Source organism: Morus notabilis, unplaced genomic scaffold (genome assembly GCF_000414095.1).
Source record: "Morus notabilis unplaced genomic scaffold, ASM41409v2 Scaffold63, whole genome shotgun sequence".
NCBI lineage: Eukaryota > Viridiplantae > Streptophyta > Magnoliopsida > Rosales > Moraceae > Morus > Morus notabilis.
This window is the reverse complement of record NW_010365950.1, coordinates 713637-732126: the sequence shown is the minus strand read 5'-3', so window position 1 is coordinate 732126 and position 18490 is coordinate 713637. Positions and strand designations below refer to the sequence as shown.

The following is an 18490-nucleotide window of genomic DNA, read 5'->3' as shown; positions in this document are numbered from 1 at the left end:
CACTGAATTGCACACCACCGGTCGACCGGTGGTGTTGCACTGCTCTGTCACCGGTCGACCGGTGTACACTGGGTTTGACTTGTTTTGCTGAAAAACTGTGTTTTGACCTCGGTTTTCGAGGAGAACCCAACTTAACTTCATTTGGGGACCTAGAATGAATTTATTAGCATCTTTAATCCATGTTTTGGAATTAGAAAACTCTTGGAATGATTATTTGAAACATGAAATGGTTTGTGAAACCGGTAATTGAATTATGGCACACTAATAGGAAATCGAATGGTATAATTGAGATAGAAATTACTTTAGGAATGTGAATTGGATCCTAAAGCGTGGTTTTGTATCAGTGCTAGCTGATACAAAAGCCAGAATATTGCAACGCTAGCCAGGTTTGGTATTTGCGAGGTAGGATTTGTTAGCCTGTTTTCAAAGAGTTTTGGCCTTGCAAATGATTTAATGAAAGGGCATGTTTGCGAAAGAAAAGCATTTCAAAAACAATAGCTTGATTTTAGCTATTGGGATCATAATGAACTTTTTCATAAGATTTAATGAATGATTTCTTAAGACAAGAGATCTTGTGTATCGATAAACCGGCTGATGGCCTAGATAGGATGTGGAGAGTGCATCCTTGGGGGCAGAACCCGAAACCCGGCCCGGGGGTGTTAGGCTTGTGCATGTGGTTATGTAAGTAATTCATCATAGTATAAATTACTTGCTGATGCCTGTAATATGGAGATTTTCAGTTACATTCATTTCAAAAAAGGATGTGAGGTACCGGCTATTGTGTTGGAATTGAATGTCTTACTATTCATTTATTTATTTATTCACTTGCTTACTTATTTATTTATTGGTTTATAAAGTTATTTCAAAATATATCCTACTGAGCCTTTTGCTCACGTTTTATTATTTTATAAATGTTAAACCCCTCCCAGGTGATTCTAGAAGCAGTGTGGAGTAGCTGAGTTGCTACCACCTGATTTGGAGAGGATTGTGGTCATCCTCCCTGTGTACGAATGTAAGAAATTATAAATTCTGTAAACTTTGATATTTGAATTTGTAGACTGTGGTTGATGTCTGTAATGTTATTTACATGTTCATGTATGTATAATACTAAAGATCCTGTGGGTGTAGCTCTGAACAGTGTTAGAGGCGGGAGTTTTAGCCTTTTGAGATGTTCTTGTAATTTATTTTCGGCACAATAGTGGGTCTCGTTTGGAGATTTCTTTAATATTTCACTGTTGGTTTTAATTATTAAGTGTTTAACTCCTAATCGAGCCTCCACGTCACCGACCCCTGCCCCGGGGCATGACACTACTCCTCGCGTCACCTGGGAGGGGTTTAATATTTATAAAACAAATAAAACATGAGCGAAAGGCCCAGTAGGATGTAATTTAAAATAACTTTTATAAACAAGTAAATAAATTAATGAACAAGTAAATAAATAAATGAGCAATTAAATATAGATATTCAGTTTCAACACAACAGCCAGAACCTCACATCCTTTTTCTGAAAGGAAATATAAACTGAAAATTCCAGATTACAGGCATGAGCAAGTAATTTATCTTCTAATAAATTACTTACAGAACCACAAGCACAAGCCTTATTACCACCATAGTGGCCCAGTCTAGGTTTCAGGTTATGCCCCCAAGGATACACTCTCCATATCCTATCTAGGCCATCAGCTGGTTTACCGATTCGCAAGATCTCTTATCTTAAGAAATCATTCATTAAACTTTATGAAATAGTTCATTATGATTCCAATAGCTAAAATCAAGCTATTATTTTAAAATGGCTTTCTTTCACAAACATGCCCTTTCTTTAAAACATTTGCAAGGCCAAAACTCTTATGAAAATAGGCTATCAAAGAAAGGAGTAAGGAATCCTACCTCTCAAGTACCAAACCTGTGGCTAGCGTTGTACTATTCCAGCTATTGCTTCCTCAAAGCCTTCAATTCGACTCCTCAGCTAGCATTGATACAAAAAAACACTTTAAGATCCAATTCTCATTCCTAAAGCAATTCAATCTTAATTATACTCTTTGATTTCCTATTAGTGTATGCCTTAATCCAATGCTAAGTTTCATAAATCATTTTTATGTTTCAAATCATCATTCCAAGGATTTTGATTCTAAAACATGGATTAAAGACGCTAATCCATCTACTCTAGATCCCTAAATGAAGCTAATTTGGGTTCTCTTCAAAAAATGAGGTAAAAATAAGATTTTTAAGCAAAACAGGGTCAAACCCCGTGTGCACCGGTCGACCGGTGATAGAGAGATTTTTCTCCACCGGTCGGCCGGTGGAGAAGGATCCGGTCAACTGGACCGGTCAACCGGTGGGAATCTGCAATTCGTGGAAAAATGACCGAACTGCGAAGAAAACTCCAATTCCTGCAAATTTCAAAGTTCAAATCCGAAACATTCTAAGGGAAAACAACCAAATCCAAGTTCTAGTTACTAACTCAAGTCCATATAACCAAAGATCCCCAATTTCGACCATGATTTTACTCAAAATCCATAAAAATCCATTACGAACCAAAATAAGTTTTCTAATCTGAAAAATTTGATATTCAAGAGAGGTTTTTTCAGAAATCTTATCTCAAATCCTTCTCTTGACGTTAAAAACTACTTGAAATTCTTATTTGGTTCGAAATCCGGTTGATTTGGTGAAGATTTGAACGGGAGAGAGAGGAACGCATGAGAGAGTGAGTGAAACGACAATGAAGGAGAGGGAGAGAGTGCACGAGAAAAGAAAGGAAAAGAAGGAAAAAGAAGAAATAAAAAGGAAAAGGAAAAAGGAAAAAGATAGGTGTCAAAATATTTAAAAGATAGTCCAGAAAATGTGTCTACACACACTCTGGAGCAAAAATATAATTATTAAAAATATTTAAATACCTTGAAAATATTTAAATTTAAACGCCAGAAACATTTAACAAACAATAATTATTTAATTTATACCAGATTAGACACATTAATAAATCTTAATTACCTTAATTAATCTCGTTTAATTTCTCGACGTGTTACAAAACTCAACCTAAGTGAACATAAGACATGCTGCCGTTCCTAACAAGACGGTGGTTTAGTCTTGTAAATATTCATGAATCCAAGATAGAGCACAAGGCCGGAATAGTGCTAAATGATTTGAACATATTTTAAGTTTGAGATAATACATATGTGATATATTTCCGGTATTTGCTTAAGAGATAAAGTTTAATGCAAAGCACACTGTTGTCTTGTGAATACTTTGAAGTATAGTCACTAATTGGAGGTTAAAATTGAAAGACACCTTCATGTATGTGTGTGTTTATCGTTCTTAATTCTGGAGAAATATTACAATCTAGTGGGGGATTGTTAGAGAGATTGTAATATGTCTTGATCAAGATCACAAGTTGTTTGAGTGTTAAAACATGAAAAATGCGTGTTTAAGGGACATCGAAATGCATAGCGGACAAACTGCTTTGGTTCGGCCAAACCGGCTACAGTCAAAATATTTTGGCTGTAGTCGAAATGTTTGCAGGCCTCGGGTCCGTTTGTGACTGCAGCGGAAAAATACTCGCTGCAGTAAAAATTGTGCATAAAACAATATTTTCATGAGTTTATGTGATCTAAAACTTTTCGAAACATTACATTCATTGGTGATATGTTTTCATACATATCTGAACATCAATTAGCAATAGATATAACTATTATAATAGGTGTATTAATCCATGAAAAGATACCTTTACATTGGAAAGGTACCTTTATGTGAATGGTTGTAATATTTAAACAATATGCATTCATTAATAAAATGACACCTCTGCCTTTATTAATTCTCCAAAAAATTTACAGACTTAAATAAATGTTATGAAACTCAATATTATTGCTAGATATTGTGTTCAAAGGTTTGTTATATCTTGAGGGTAATTTGCCATTAAAACTCATTAGCAAACTTTAAGAAGTGAGGACAAATAAAACCTTAAAGGAATGTATTCCTGTACGCCTCAAACCCTCTCTTGTTTTCTGCATTCTTTTCACTCTCTACACTCAAATTCTTCAACATATTTGTTTCATGAGTTTAAACTCATAGTTTTGATTCTACTACAATAGTTTTTTCTCACAAAAAAATTTGAATTTCAAAAGTTAGAATTAAGAATTATTGGTTTAATATTCTTGTGGAAAGTAGTGTTTTTTTCTTTTTTTCCTTGGCTGACATAGAAAGCTATGTTTATTCACGAGAGAAGGTGAGATATGAAATATTTGGTTGGCAAATGCCTCCTCAAATTATTGTTTTATTATAAATACAGATTCCTTGATCTTGATGTTTGATATTTTAATTGGTACATTATATTTTGTTTTTATATGATATACGACGGAGATTTGGAGACCCGTGACGGGCTTTGTCGTCTGTTGTACCCACACACACATATGTATTGCCATATATACAAAAAGCAAAAACTATTTCTATATATGCAATATTATTGTCACCCTATTCTGGTATAGGGCCAAGGACATAAATAATGTGATCACATCATAAAGCCATACCATGTTAGCTCCGTGAGACGTTGGATTCTTTTATCTTCAAAATTTGGAGGACTAGGACAAATTTGAAGAAGTTATACGATGTAACTTTAAAAGTTAGGAGAGCATCATTCCTTTGTTATTTTGCTTTAGAAATATATATATATATATATTTATATATTTACATATATAGTTCTTGAGAATTGGTTTTTGAATGTAAGATCATATTACACGAGTAAGGAAATACGATGGTCTTATTGAAAATACATCCAACTCTTCTCCAATATGTTTAGAAAAAATTGGTAAACTTATTCTTTAAATGTATAGTTCTAAGATTTTTACTCTTTACTTTTAATTAAGACCATTTTGACTAATATAGTTTTTTGACTAAATGGTATTAATCAAATATAAAAACTAAAAATTTAAGACCTATGCATTTTTAAAGAATATTTGTCCATTTTTTCCGTATGTTTATTGTCCCTACTTACCAATTAATTTTATGGACAAGGACATAAATAACATATTTTTAAAACGTTTTTTTTTAATAAATAGCATATTTGTGAAATGACTCAAGTAAATTGTATATTTTCCAAATCAAAATGAGAATTTAGTGAAGCCCCTAAAATATAAAAAGTGAGTGAACAGAATGTCAATCCTCATATCCCGTTAATATTGTCTTACTTAATAAAAAGATATCAGGTCAAATTTACTTACCTATTTAAGTTTACATGTTATAAATTAATATTTATTCTATCATGTTAAAATGTATTTTAGCGATAATAAACACTAGAAACCATTGGATTATTTCCCAACTCATCTACTACATAATTAAACACTATAAAGGAAAAAAGGCAACAATTTTCATTCTCATTCTTAAGTTTTTTACTTTTCCTCCCAATCCACTTTCCTTTACATTACTTTGTACTTTGATATAGGCACCCTAAATTCTAAGTTCGCATACTCAAATACACAACCCAATCTCATCGTCTTCTGGCCAATAAAAAAATAATAGAAAATTCCTTAAAATTGGACAAGGGGATATGGTTTTATCTTTATCTTTTTTCCTTACACTTTCTTGGTCCCATTATATATTATGTATATATGATATGTGTGTGTGTGTGTGTATATATATATATATATATATATATTTCGAACCAAGCCCATGTGACATTTTGTCCCCAATGCTAATATTCTTTGCATGGTTGTACGAATTCCAAAGGCAATCATGTAAAATTATTCATGTGAATCCATTATTTTCTGTATCTATGAGTATATTATGTCGGTCCAGAGTTCACAATGATGCTCTACTATGTACAATAATTAAAATCCACAATCATATACACTTAACTTTAACCCCACAATTCCATTATATAAAAAAAACAAAAAAAAAACAAGGAAGAAGAAGAAGAAGAAGAAAGGAAAGAAAAACCCCCCAAAACTGGCCAGAAGTACTATAGCGTAATCAAAACTTTCCAACATTTTTTTACTTTTCTTGCAAGGCTGCCATTGAATCACTCCAGAGTACACTTTTCTTTTTAAACAAAGGGCTTGTTTTTAATTATTTTTTTTCTTTAACCAATATGCCAAAACGTTATGGAATTTAAACTGCAGGGACCGCCAAGTATTCATTTGTCCCATTTCCCGCTTGGAAATGCATGGAATAGCAGCATTACTTCCTGGCAGTTCTGTCATCTACTGCTATCCATTGCACATGGGACATGAGTGTTGTTCTTTGCTTTAGTTATAATGGGAATTGTATAGACAAAAGTAATATATATATATATATATATGAGTTTTCAATAGTTATGTTTTATATAGAAATTTGATGATTTGGTTGATAAGAATCCCATTTGATGTATAAATATATGTGTGTATGCAAAAATTCCCATATACATACATACATGCACTACTTTTTAGTATATATGCTCTTTTAAGTTAGGCAGGCTTATCAAACTTGTGAGCAAATTTGAGTGGTTTTATCAATAATACTACACATTCCAACGCTTATTATCGGACAACTAAGTAATAGTTGGGAAATTAAGTAGTCACTTTTTAATTGACAAGACGTGATATTTGATGGTTAGTCTTCATTTTCTTTGTTTTTTTTTTTTTTTCTCGGAAGGAGATGATTGATTAAGATTCGACTAAAGGAAAAACTGGAAGGGATTATTTACGCTCATTGTACATTATATTTGAGCAGTTCCATTTGTCTCGTAGGGGTTTGAACTACAAGCACAGGTGTTAATATTTTTTGTTGGCTAAAACATTTTTTTTTTTTTTTCAACTTTTATTGTATTTGAAGCCATACTATTGAAGGAGGGGATGAAAGGCCTTGATGACACTGATTATCCCTTTTATATTCAGCAAACAAAAAAGCAATAAAAGGAAATAATTTCATACTTGAAGCAATGTGAACAAGGAAAAGAAACACTACTTATGAAATATTTAGCAGCAGTGCAACTTATAAGAAGAACAAACTTGTTACAACACAGGATAAGGAAAATCCTTACAATTCAGCAATTAGAGAGGACTCCTTATCAGCCATAAAGTGAAAAAAAAGGTAGTAATTTCAACAAGTTTTCTCATAAAGTGAAAAAAGAAAAATGTGACGAAACAGCATTTCAAAATGCTTGACTAGAACACTTCCAATCTCTGTGGAACTGGGGTCTTGATAACATGCAAGATTTGAACAACTTCAGCCATGGAAGGCCTGCTTGAAGGCACCTGAGAGGTACATACCAGAGCCAGTTTCAGAACCGGCAAGACCTCGTCTTCCGGGTAATCTCCAATGCTCTGATCAACACATTCCAAAACATTCCCTTCCTCAAGCAAAACTCGGGCATGATCACTCAATATCACTACATTGTCTTCTCCATATTCCACTGGCCTTCTCCCAGTAACAAGCTCAAGAATCAGGACTCCGAAGCCATAGACATCGCACTTTTCATTCACTCTCAAGCTCTGGCACGCCATTTCTGGTGCAACATAACCTAGAGCACTTTGAAATCTGTTGCTTATAACGTGCTTGTCGAGCTTCGTCAGCAGCCTGGAAAGCCCGAAATCTGAGATCCTTGGATTGAAATTCTCATCGAGAAGGATATTACTCGGTTTCAAGTTGTAGTGGACTATTGGAGGACGGATTGAGTGGTGGAGATGAGCAAGTCCTTTCGCTGTTCCAAGCAAGATTTTGAATCTCTGAGGCCATGAAAGAGGTTGGCTCGAAGGATGCCTTTCATGGAGTCGGGATTGCAGGCTTCCATTTGGTGCATATTCTAACACCAGTAGCTGAATTTGAGGAGTCCAGTAATACCCTTTTAAGGATACTATATTGGGATGCTTTGCTTTCGCTAAAATCCTCACTTCCCTATCGAAATCTTCGGGGTACTGAGTTATGTTTGATGTGACAAGCTTCTTGATTACAAACACTGTTCTTTCTTGATGATTATGGTCAGCTCCTAGTGAGACTTTGTAAACTGTTCCAAACACTCCCTCACCGATCTCGTTGGCCTTGTTGAGTAGAGACACAGGATTTTCAAGTCCTTCTAACGTTGACCTCGAATCAAAGAGAATGAGCTTCCCTACTGCTACACTAGCTCCTGATCTAGAAGAGCTTGAGCACATGCTTTCCAAGGCTTCTTCCACAAATGCCAGCCTCTTCCTTGCAGATATGTTGAGCAGACTAATAATAACAACTCCAATGACAATCAAAGTAGCGGCTGAAATCGCGATGATAGCAGACACGCTGAGGAACAGTTTGTGGTGGGATTTCGCGGTGAGTGGTGAGGATTCAGAATGGTGCTTGTGATCACCACCATCCATTTGAGTGTTGTAGGCATTTGGATCAAGAACAAGTGGTTTAGACACATTCATTTTACATGGACCCTTTAACAATGGTGAGCAAATTCCCAAGTTTCCTTGCAAGGAACTTTGGTCTAGACTCTGAAATATGCCCCTAACAGGAAGCCTGCCAATTAGCCTGTTGTATGACACATTAACTGCAAGGAGATATTGTAGCTTTCCAAGCTCCATTGGAATCTCTCCACTTAGCTGGTTGAACTCCATTTTTAGTATCTTGAGTTTGCTGATCTTTGAAATTGACTTCGGAATAGGACCTGTTAACTTGTTGTGGGACAAGCTCCTGCAAGAAAATAAAGAAAGAACCCCAGTTAGCGTCGTCTTTAATTCTGAAAAGGGAAAAAAAAAAAAGACGAAAAATAGCATGACATTAAGTGATTTTTGTACTCAAATGCTAAAATTTGGCATTCACATACTAATTTGGCATTGTATTGGAGATGCTATAAGTACATCAAAAATAAAAATTGAGCTGAATGTTGTGACCACATTGACTACTAATACTAACAAGAAGGAAAGGGAAGTAAGAAATTGTTTTTAAAAAAAAAAGTGAAACTCACAGCAAGTAGAGAGATGAGCAGTTTCCAATCTCCTCAGGAATTTGACCAGTAAGCGAGTTTCCATCCAGCTGAAGAATGTCCAAACTCCCCGAATCGCATAAATCTCCTGGGATAGAACCATACAAGGCACTGCTTCTGAGATCTAGCACAGTTAGATTCCTGAACAACCCGAACTCTGGCGGAATCCTTGATTGAAGATTGTTCCATGACAAATTCAGGTACTTCAAGTTGGAGAACAGCCCCATTTCTGCTGGTATAGTTCCCTTTATTTTGTTACTTGAGAGATCAAGAACATGGAGAGATTCAAATAGTTTACTCGAACCTGTTGGGATTGAGCCTGTTATTTGGTTCTTCGAAAGGTCTGCTTCCTCCAAAGCTAGATCAAACAAGTCCTCTGGAATACTCCCATTGAAGCTGTTGCCACTCAAATGGATCACAGACAACTTTGTGCAGTAACCAAGAGAACTTGGGATAATTCCACTGAGCTTGTTGTTGGACAAACTCAAGAAAATGAGCGATTTCATGTCGCCCATTGTTGATGGAAGGCTTCCTGTGAAGCCATTGCCAGAGAAATCCAAGTACTCAAGTTTTCTCAATTCACCAATCCAATGAGGAAAATCACCACTCAACAAATTGTTTGCTAAACCGAAACGAGTCAATGAGTTAAGGCTCTGAATCGAATCGGACAAACCACCGGTGAAGTGATTATCCCCGAAATCAATACTCGCTAAGTGTATACAAAGGCCTAAATCCGAAGGTAATGTTTCAGAGAAGTGATTGCCTTGTACTAGAAACTCTTTCAAGTAATGCAGGGATGATATACCTTGAGGAATGGACCCTGAAAGCAAATTTCTCGAGAGGTCTAGAGTTCGAATCCTTTCCAATGTCCAAAAGCCGGAAACAAAATCCAGGTTTCCCGAGAAACGGTTGTTGGAGATGTTAAAATTATTCAAAGAAAGACATCTAGAGATTGTACTAGGAATAGACCCTTCAAGGGAATTCCCTGCCAAAGAAAGTGAATGTAGAGAAAAACAACTATCAAAGAGATTATCAGGGACAGGCCCTGATAACAAATTCTCCGAAAGATCAAGAACTCTAATCAAGCTCATCTTCACAAGAGAAGATGGAATTCGACCTGAAAGCCTATTTCGGCTAAGATTGAGTATTTCAAGACTATTAGTAGGCAATGCAAGCTTCTCAGGAGTAACATCACCGCTGAAGTTGTTGCCTGAGAGGGACAATGCTTTCAGATGCTGCAACTTCTCGAGCCCTTTCCCGATCCTTCCCGATAACCCCAAGTTGTCGAGGGATATCTCTGATACTCGGTTGGTGACCGGATTGCATCGGACGAACTTCCACGAACATGGGGTGTCATCATCTTCATTCCAAGAAGAGAGATGAGAGGAAGGGTCTTGAATGTCTGATTTGAACACAATTAGGCCTAAAACATCGTCGTTGAGCTGAACCGCAATGGTGTTGTCTCCAATGCAGCCTTGAAGAAAAAGAAGAAGAAATGGCAATAAACACAAAAAAAATCTGGGATACTTCGTCATTGACAATGCTGTCATCAAAATGGCTGTGTTTAAGGTTTGAATTAGTACGAGCAGGGTTTTAATAAAAGCTTTTAGATTATGTCTGAAAGGAGAAAACGACATAAATATGACTGTAAACTGAGCTCACGAGATCATAATGCAGAGGATGTTAGAGAGTATTGCGTGCGTTTTATGGCTTTGAAAAAAGGATGAAAGAAAGAATGGGAGAGAGAGAGAGAGAGAGAGAGAGAGAGAGAGAGAGAGAGAGAGAAGAGAATGTTGAGGGAAGTGAGGGATAGATATTGATGCGCCTGGGAAGATTGGAGGTGGAGGCCAAAAATGTGCGTTGCATACTTGTGTTGACTTGCTGACAAAAAAGCACAGCGCATAAACTATGCATTTGTACTGCTTTTGTCGTTTGCATGAGCATGCTTCTTCTTCGCTGGCCGTGCTTGTTCATTCGCTTTCCATTTTTAGACACATACACACGAGCCGCGCGCATATATATATATATATATATATAACTGCTTGTAACATTTTAAATTCACCATTAGAAATATCATTTGTATGTTTATGTAATACTCAATTGGTAATACTCAATTTACTTCAGCATAATAATCAATAAATACAGTTCAACACTAATAACATTGAATGTTACACTCAAATTAAGTATTGTTACATAAAACTACGAACAATCTTATAACATCGAACAAAAAGTGCTAAAAGTGTCGGATTTATCGGATGCAGTTTGAGACTTTAATATCACATATTCAATTATTCAGTGTTAAATACCATATTATTATCCATGGTTTCAACCCTAAACTATAGTGGGAGTGTTGTGGGGTTTGGTTTTGTTTCGTAGTCATCGGCCATTTGCATGGCCGAACCAAATTAATTATTTGTTTATGTAAATAGAGATAAGGAAAAAGTTCTCTAATTAAAGTCTGATATATGACGTTTGTCTCTTACATTTACGATGGAACGCTTTTGTGTCCCGTGATCAGTCCATCAATCAAGGAGAGGCATGTTACGCCATATTATGAATATTATATTAATGTATATCTATATGTATTTTGATAAAAGTTTTATAATGGTCTGCCTTTATGTTATCACATGTCTACATATATGATGTATGTAGATAGAGTAGCAATTTAACTTCTCTCTTACTGCTAAAATAGTTGGTCTTGTCTTTGTTAAAAATAGTAACTTAAATGGTAAGTACTACTTGTTCTTTGCTTATTCCGGGAGTGTTGGGTTTGAAAGCTAATGCTAAATACTGAATATTAAGTGGAATTCAATAACTTTTAAATTTTTTTTATACGATTTTGGTTTCAAGCATAAACAATTTTTGGTTACAATTATTTTATATTAAAATTGTAAAAGAGCAACAATACAAATAGTTAGATGCAAAACCAAGGAGCACCCAATTGATAGGAGTATTCACTTAAATTGTAAGATCTCGATTTTTTTAAAATGCGTATATAATGGTGTTGCCTAAAAGATTCTTTCACAGAATCCACACAGTAATAATATACATGATATGATTTAGATCCAGTTTGACATTATTGTGTTGTTGAAAATTTTTGTTATTGTACTGTTAGTCAGAAATTGCTGTGACCAGAAATATGTAAGTGTTTGATAAATTTATTTTTAAAGTTGTTGTTCATACCGGAAGTAAAAATTTAAGTGTCTAGTAAACATGTATAAAATTACTATGCAGATATATAATGACTAAAAAAAGACATAATATAGCATACATATTTATATTCAATTTCATTTCTGTTTTTAAGGTCAATATTCATAATATTTTTACACCAAAATACTATGAAAAATATACGATTTTAATTTGTTATTCAAAATACTGATAAAAAATAAATTGTTATATTTATTATTTGTTTTTGTTATTATATTTGGGCAAAATTACAAAATATTATAATTTTTAAATAAATATTTAAAAAGTATATATTTTTTAATTTGGTATGAAAAAATAAAATAGGTAAATAGAGAATTTAATTTTATTATTAAGGTTCTTTTAGTAAATTTAGATAATAACAGTGAAAGCAGTTGTGTAAAAGTAACCCATGATATGCTTCTCAAATTTTACTGTTTAATCACAATTTTTAGAAGCTATTGGATAAAAATAAGATTTACCAGATACGTGCACCTGCTGTAACATATTAAAAGAAGTTAAAAGTAGCCTTTAAAAGTAACGTCAAACGAGCTCTTAAAGTCTACGGTCGCAATTAATGACCCTATTATTAGATACAATAAGGTGCCCCGCCGTAGAATCTCTCTCATCTTTACGGACTATTGATTTGTCTTGTTTTGATAACCTCTACTTTGTGTTAATTATAAAATAATAAATAAGATAAAAAAGGAAAAAAAAAAAAAAAACAACTGTGATTACCCAAATTATAGTCCAAATTGAAGCACAAAGCACAACCTGGTGATGATAACTCATTGTTTTATTTTTTCGTATGTTTGGAATAACTTTAATCAACTTGTAGCTTGTTGCTCTTGTATCTCACTTTACTTGAAGGTCTAACTTTAATATTGTTTCTACATACTTTACTTGAAGATTATTTCCTTTTCACAATTGTTGCTATCACATATTCGATTTTTGTTCCCTTTTTTTTTTATAAAAAAAGATGGAAAAGTTGTTGCTTTATCTATAACCGTCAAATTACTGTAATTGATCAAGATGTGATGAGATATTAGTGCCAAAATAGACAGCCATAGCATTTATACATAAAGAAATCTCTTTTTCTACAACTCTTTTTCTTCATGTTCTTAGTGGAAACAAAATCATTTTTGGCCAATGCCTACTCTCCGTGGTCTTTGCCGAATCTTGATTTCCAATTTCCCCATTTCTAAGTTAGAAAAATACCAAAATACAACGTGCAATAATATTTTTTAAACTCCGTGATTGGTTAGAAAAAAATGATTTACCAGTATGGTTTCGTTTTGAACCATTATATTAGTTATGTATATTTTTTAAATTTTGATGTGATTTTAATCAAATTTAACATTAATAAACGTGCATTGTTGGTATAGAAACCTCTTTTTTACACAAAATAAACATAATCAATTGTCTAGAAAGCTATTGTATAGCGGTCAGGGAAATGGAAAAATTCTTGAGCCAAAAAAGAGATGCAAAGTGACAAAGAAAGGAATGAAAAAGAAGAGAGGAATAGAAATGTGGAATTTCATGGGGCCCAGACTAACGTGGGTGTGACTTGTGAGGGTCATGGCCTATGAATGAGACGGGGAAGCTCACATGATTCACATTCCACGCATATTTTGTGTCACGGGAAAAGTCCTTAACCGCAAAAACGACACCCCAGTGGGCCCCTTTTCCGCTCATTGTTGTCGTCCTTGTCACGGCAACCCCAACAATATTCCAAAGAAAAGAATTTTTATGGCAATGAATTTTTTTGGGGTTGATCAAAGCGTTCTAAATAGCAATTTGAAGAGCCTCAACTGATTGGTTTTTTTTTTTTCTTATTCTCATTTTCACGATTGGAATGTGAGTGGGCACACGTCGTTCAATCTCCCCTTAGTATTCTTGAACTCCTTCCAACCATAAGAGAGCCAAAAGAAAAATCGTTCTTGAGAATTGAACAATTTTTCATCTCAGGAATCTTTCATCAATAGCCCCTAAAAGGTCTTTCAAGTGATCTACATAATAATGTGACTTACTAGGCTATTTATAGTGTTTAGGAAGTCATATTCTTGCAACAATTTAGTTTTCCAAAGCTTATCTTGCGTACATAGTCAGTTTTGCCACGTCATCCCTCGTTGCGCGTTGGCACCGGTCAACCGGTGGCAGAGTAGTTATAATCCACCGGTCGACCACCCTTCACACACCGGTCGCACGGTGTATACTGACTGGACTACCCACCGGTTGGCCAATACCATTAAGGAAAACTTGTTTCTCAGACTTTTCAATACGAAAAACTTGTACAGAGCCTCATTTTTTATTCATGCAACCCAATAGGAAAGTTACACGATCAAAATAGTCATATAATAGTCTTATATTAAATAACACTCAAAATAATAATTCAACCAATTTATCTAGAATTTATTTATCAATTAATTCACTCGATAAATTACTTATGAATTAATCAACCGATCTCTAATTAACTTTGAACCTTATTACGGAAATAACACAATTTATCAATATGTAAGAAATACACCGTATCGTTACAGAAAATTATATGAGCTAGCAAAGGGACCCGATGGACATATACAAATCGATCTCCTATAATCACAACAGTACTTGTAATTCAGCAAGTCTATCTCATGATTATAAACTTTAGCGCTACTCCACTAAAAGGCTAGAGCTGCACTCTTGATTCATATAACATATTTACAAAGCTCCGAATAGCTCTCGTCCATGATACACTATATTAGTGTATCATCCCCATAGGATATCCATAATCAACTTAAGGTCAAGTTCCGTTTTACTTTCTCAATTATATTTATTTTATGTCTCCATTACCACTCCATCGGAAAATCACTATCCATAGTGATACAAATAGTAAACCATTAGAAAACATAGAGTAGTCTAATGGCCGAGTGCTCTTATTTTCCAATCCATAGATAGTGCATAAGAGGACATCATTGACTCTTTATAGGAGCTATGGATTTTACTATCTATGAACAATGAATCTACTCACACAAGAGTCATACCCCCAACGTACCAGTAAACGTACCTTTATATAATGTTAGGATATCTCCCTTTAGTACATCAAAGGATACAAGTCAAGCACAGGGGTTCATTATCCATCTCAGGACTAAGATGACCACATATAATTCATCAAAAATGAATTGCTTTATTCAAATAGAATTATTAATTAAAACAATTCAACTTTGGCCCGATGCAATATAGATTCCACCACTAGGAATTATATAAATGTCTCTACCCATGGAGTCCAACCTTCGACAACCAAGACAAGCCATCTCCGTTAGGAAGTAGACAACATAACAATCTTATCATGAATAAAGCGCCCAACTTTATTCTCTCGATTACGAATCATATTATTTAGACTATCATCTTTACATGCCCAGTTTAAAGGTTTAGAATGACAGTCTTAGATTAATCTTTCAACCAGATAATGTTGAAGCTATACTCAAAATTCCACTACCTAGAAATGATACTTCGGATAGGTGGATTTGGACTAAGTCGGAGAAGGGGAATTTTACGGTGAAATCAGCTTATCAACTGATGTGTGTTAGTAGGGAGACTGGGGATACTTGCACTGGGTTTTGGCGGTAGTTGTGGCAATCAAAAGTTCACCCTAGACATAAAATTCTCTTGTGGAGGGTGGTAGTTAGGGCCATTCTAGTTCGAGGGGAGTTGATTAAATATGTGGGAAATGGAACTGGATTGTGCCCGTTGTGTGAGGAGGAGGAGGAATCTATTGCTCACCTTTTTTGTTTTGCAGGTGTAATAGAATCATTTGGTTTATTTCGGCCTGGTCTCTTCGGACAACAAAGTTAAACCTTTGATCAATGAAGGATTTCTTAGAATTGGTTCTCTTCGGTGGCTCTGGTTTCACTACATCCATGGATTTCCTCTTCTATGCTTCCAGTGTGGTAAAAGCTATTTGGTAGGCTCACAATGTGGTTGTGTTTAGTCGGAAGTCTTTCAATCCGCTCGATATTTATAAAGATGCAGTGATTCAAGTGCTTGAATATTCACATAGGATCCTTTCTCCAACGATTAGTATCCCTATGAGGTGGTGTGGCAAGCTGCCCCTGAAGGTTGGATCAAGCTTAATGTGGATGTGTCCTTGGGACATGTTGACACTAATAGAAATTGAGGATTTAATGACAGTTAAAAACCGTCGTTAAAAGATTAGACGGCTGTTAGGCAAACCGTCGTCTAATCGTGAGTCGTTAAATGCTTGGGACTTTAATGGCGGTTTTTATCCGTCATTAAAATCAATGTCAGATGACAAACCGTCATCTAAATTTGTCCCAAAGTCACAGAGAGGAAGCATCTTGGAGGAATTTAACGACGGTTTTCTAGGAAACTGTCGTTAAAGATTGACATATAATGGCAATTTTCTAAGGAAACCGTTGTTGAATGTGCAATACGCACCCAAAAAATGTAATGACCAAGAAAATTCCATTATTTAAATAATGCAATTTATGTATTTAAGTCAAGGATTTTTCGTGGAAAAAAAAAATTATGTTATATTTTGTGACTGAAGGATTTACGGAATTAACATTTGTATTCCTAAATTATGCAGCAAATTTCATGTTAAGTTCATGTTTTACGATCAAGTAAATTCGATCGATTGAATTCTCACCGTACTTTAAGGCGGATGAATTTCCAGTACAGATACAGTTTGAGAATCTTAATTCCAAGAATCTCCAAGCACAGTACGAATTAGCATCCAGTATATATACATGAGAAAATTACAGCCAGTATAATTTTAAACAGTTTTAAGGAGAAACTTAAGAGAGTGGCCAAAAGTACAAGGGGGTAGGTTATATTTTTCCCTCTCTGTCTCTGCTTGGCCGGCCATGCATAGGGAAAATCATAGCAAAAACTTGGCTAGTTGAGTGTGCTAGAGGGTTTCATGATAAGGTGTGATGTGATAGTAGTAGTTGAAGGGGAAAACATGGCATACTTACTCTCTCTTTTCTCCACCAAGACCGGCCATGCTTAAGGGATTTGACCCCAAAATTTAGTTGAATTAATGGAGTTGATTGGTGTAAAAAAATAATTACCAACATGTCTATAAAAGGAACCATCATAAGCTAGGCTTCATTTTTTCTCTTTTCTCTTTCTCTCCACCCCAAAACCAGATTCACCCCAATTCCAAGTCCCCAAAATTTTCTCCACCCTCCCTCACCAAAACTGACCCTTCCTCTAGTCTACATACACTCAAAAGTTTTCATACATCTCACCATAAATCTTAGCTTGAGTTGGAGGAGTGGAAGAGGAGTTCAAAGGTTTTCAAGAGAGAGTTCTTCAAGGGTAATTTATTAATCTCTTCTCCATTATTTTTCTAACCAACTCTAAGCTTGAATTTATGGATGTAATTTGTGGTTCTTGAGGAGATAAGTTGTAATAAGGACGTGTGAGTTTTATGTTGGTTTTGCGTGTTTTGAGGTTAGTTTGATTAGTATTATGTGGTATGCTTATGTTTGGCTTAAGTTGCTTATTTTGGGTTGGAGGAAAAAAATTTTGGTTACTTTGAACGCGAAAGTGAGGACCCTAGTGCGAGATTTTTCAGTATTTCTAAGTTTGAACTTATAGTTCTCGATGTTTTGAACGTTTTTCTGTGACTATGACAAAACCCAACTTTAACTCTAAAAGTAAGTTTGAAGCCATTTTGCAAAAATGGACAGGCTATACAGCACAGTTTCAAAAAAAAAAAGGAGAGAATTGCTACAGCATTCCTACAACATTGTAAAAAGAATGCTATAGCATTTCCATAGCATTTGAAAAAAAAATAGCAGCCACTGTTTTCAGCCAAATGAGGCCTTTAGAGGCTGAATCTCAGTTTTCTTTAAAAATAACAATTTTAGATTTCGATGAGACGAAGAATTTTCACGAAGAACAGATTTTCAAAATTCAAACCTAAGATGCAGTAAAATGCAGATTTCAGAAACTGCACAGTTTTATCTAAACAAACCTAACACAGTATGTTTTTTTTTAACAAAAGTTTATCAAAGAAGCTGAGAGGTGATTTCAGTAAAATACTATGGTATTAAACCTCATTTTAACGGAAATATTCGTAAAGAAAGTTTTTCAAAAAAAATGGTTTCTTTTAAGAAATGAATGGTTTATCGAGCAAACGATCCTGATGGGTACCTACGAGCCCAATACGTTAGGTCCTTAGAATTTCAAAGATTTGATATGGGTCCAAAGCCCGCATTAATTCAAGAGACCCCTTGAGTTTAAATTTCGACGGCCTAAGAGTTAGAACGTCGTGAATAAGTCTCTAGGCCGAATTGGGCCTTAATATCATAACAAGTCCAATGAGGTAGATTATGGAGAATAAGTGATTAGATTGGGTAATCAATTTTCAATCTAG

General features: G+C 34.9%; 1 protein-coding gene across 1 annotated transcript; it reads right to left on the bottom strand.

Moving 5' to 3' along the window:
- Nucleotides 1-7036: 7036 nt before the first annotated feature.
- Nucleotides 7037-10706, bottom strand: LOC21404611 (probably inactive leucine-rich repeat receptor-like protein kinase At3g28040). Its single transcript, XM_010108944.2, has 2 exons — nt 8905-10706; nt 7037-8630 (listed from the first exon to the last, which is right to left on the bottom strand). The coding sequence occupies exons 1-2, from the start codon at nt 10557-10559 to the stop codon at nt 7127-7129; spliced, it is 3159 nt and encodes a 1052-aa protein (XP_010107246.2). The 5' UTR covers nt 10560-10706; the 3' UTR covers nt 7037-7126.
- Between the last annotated feature and the right edge of the window lie 7784 nt (nt 10707-18490).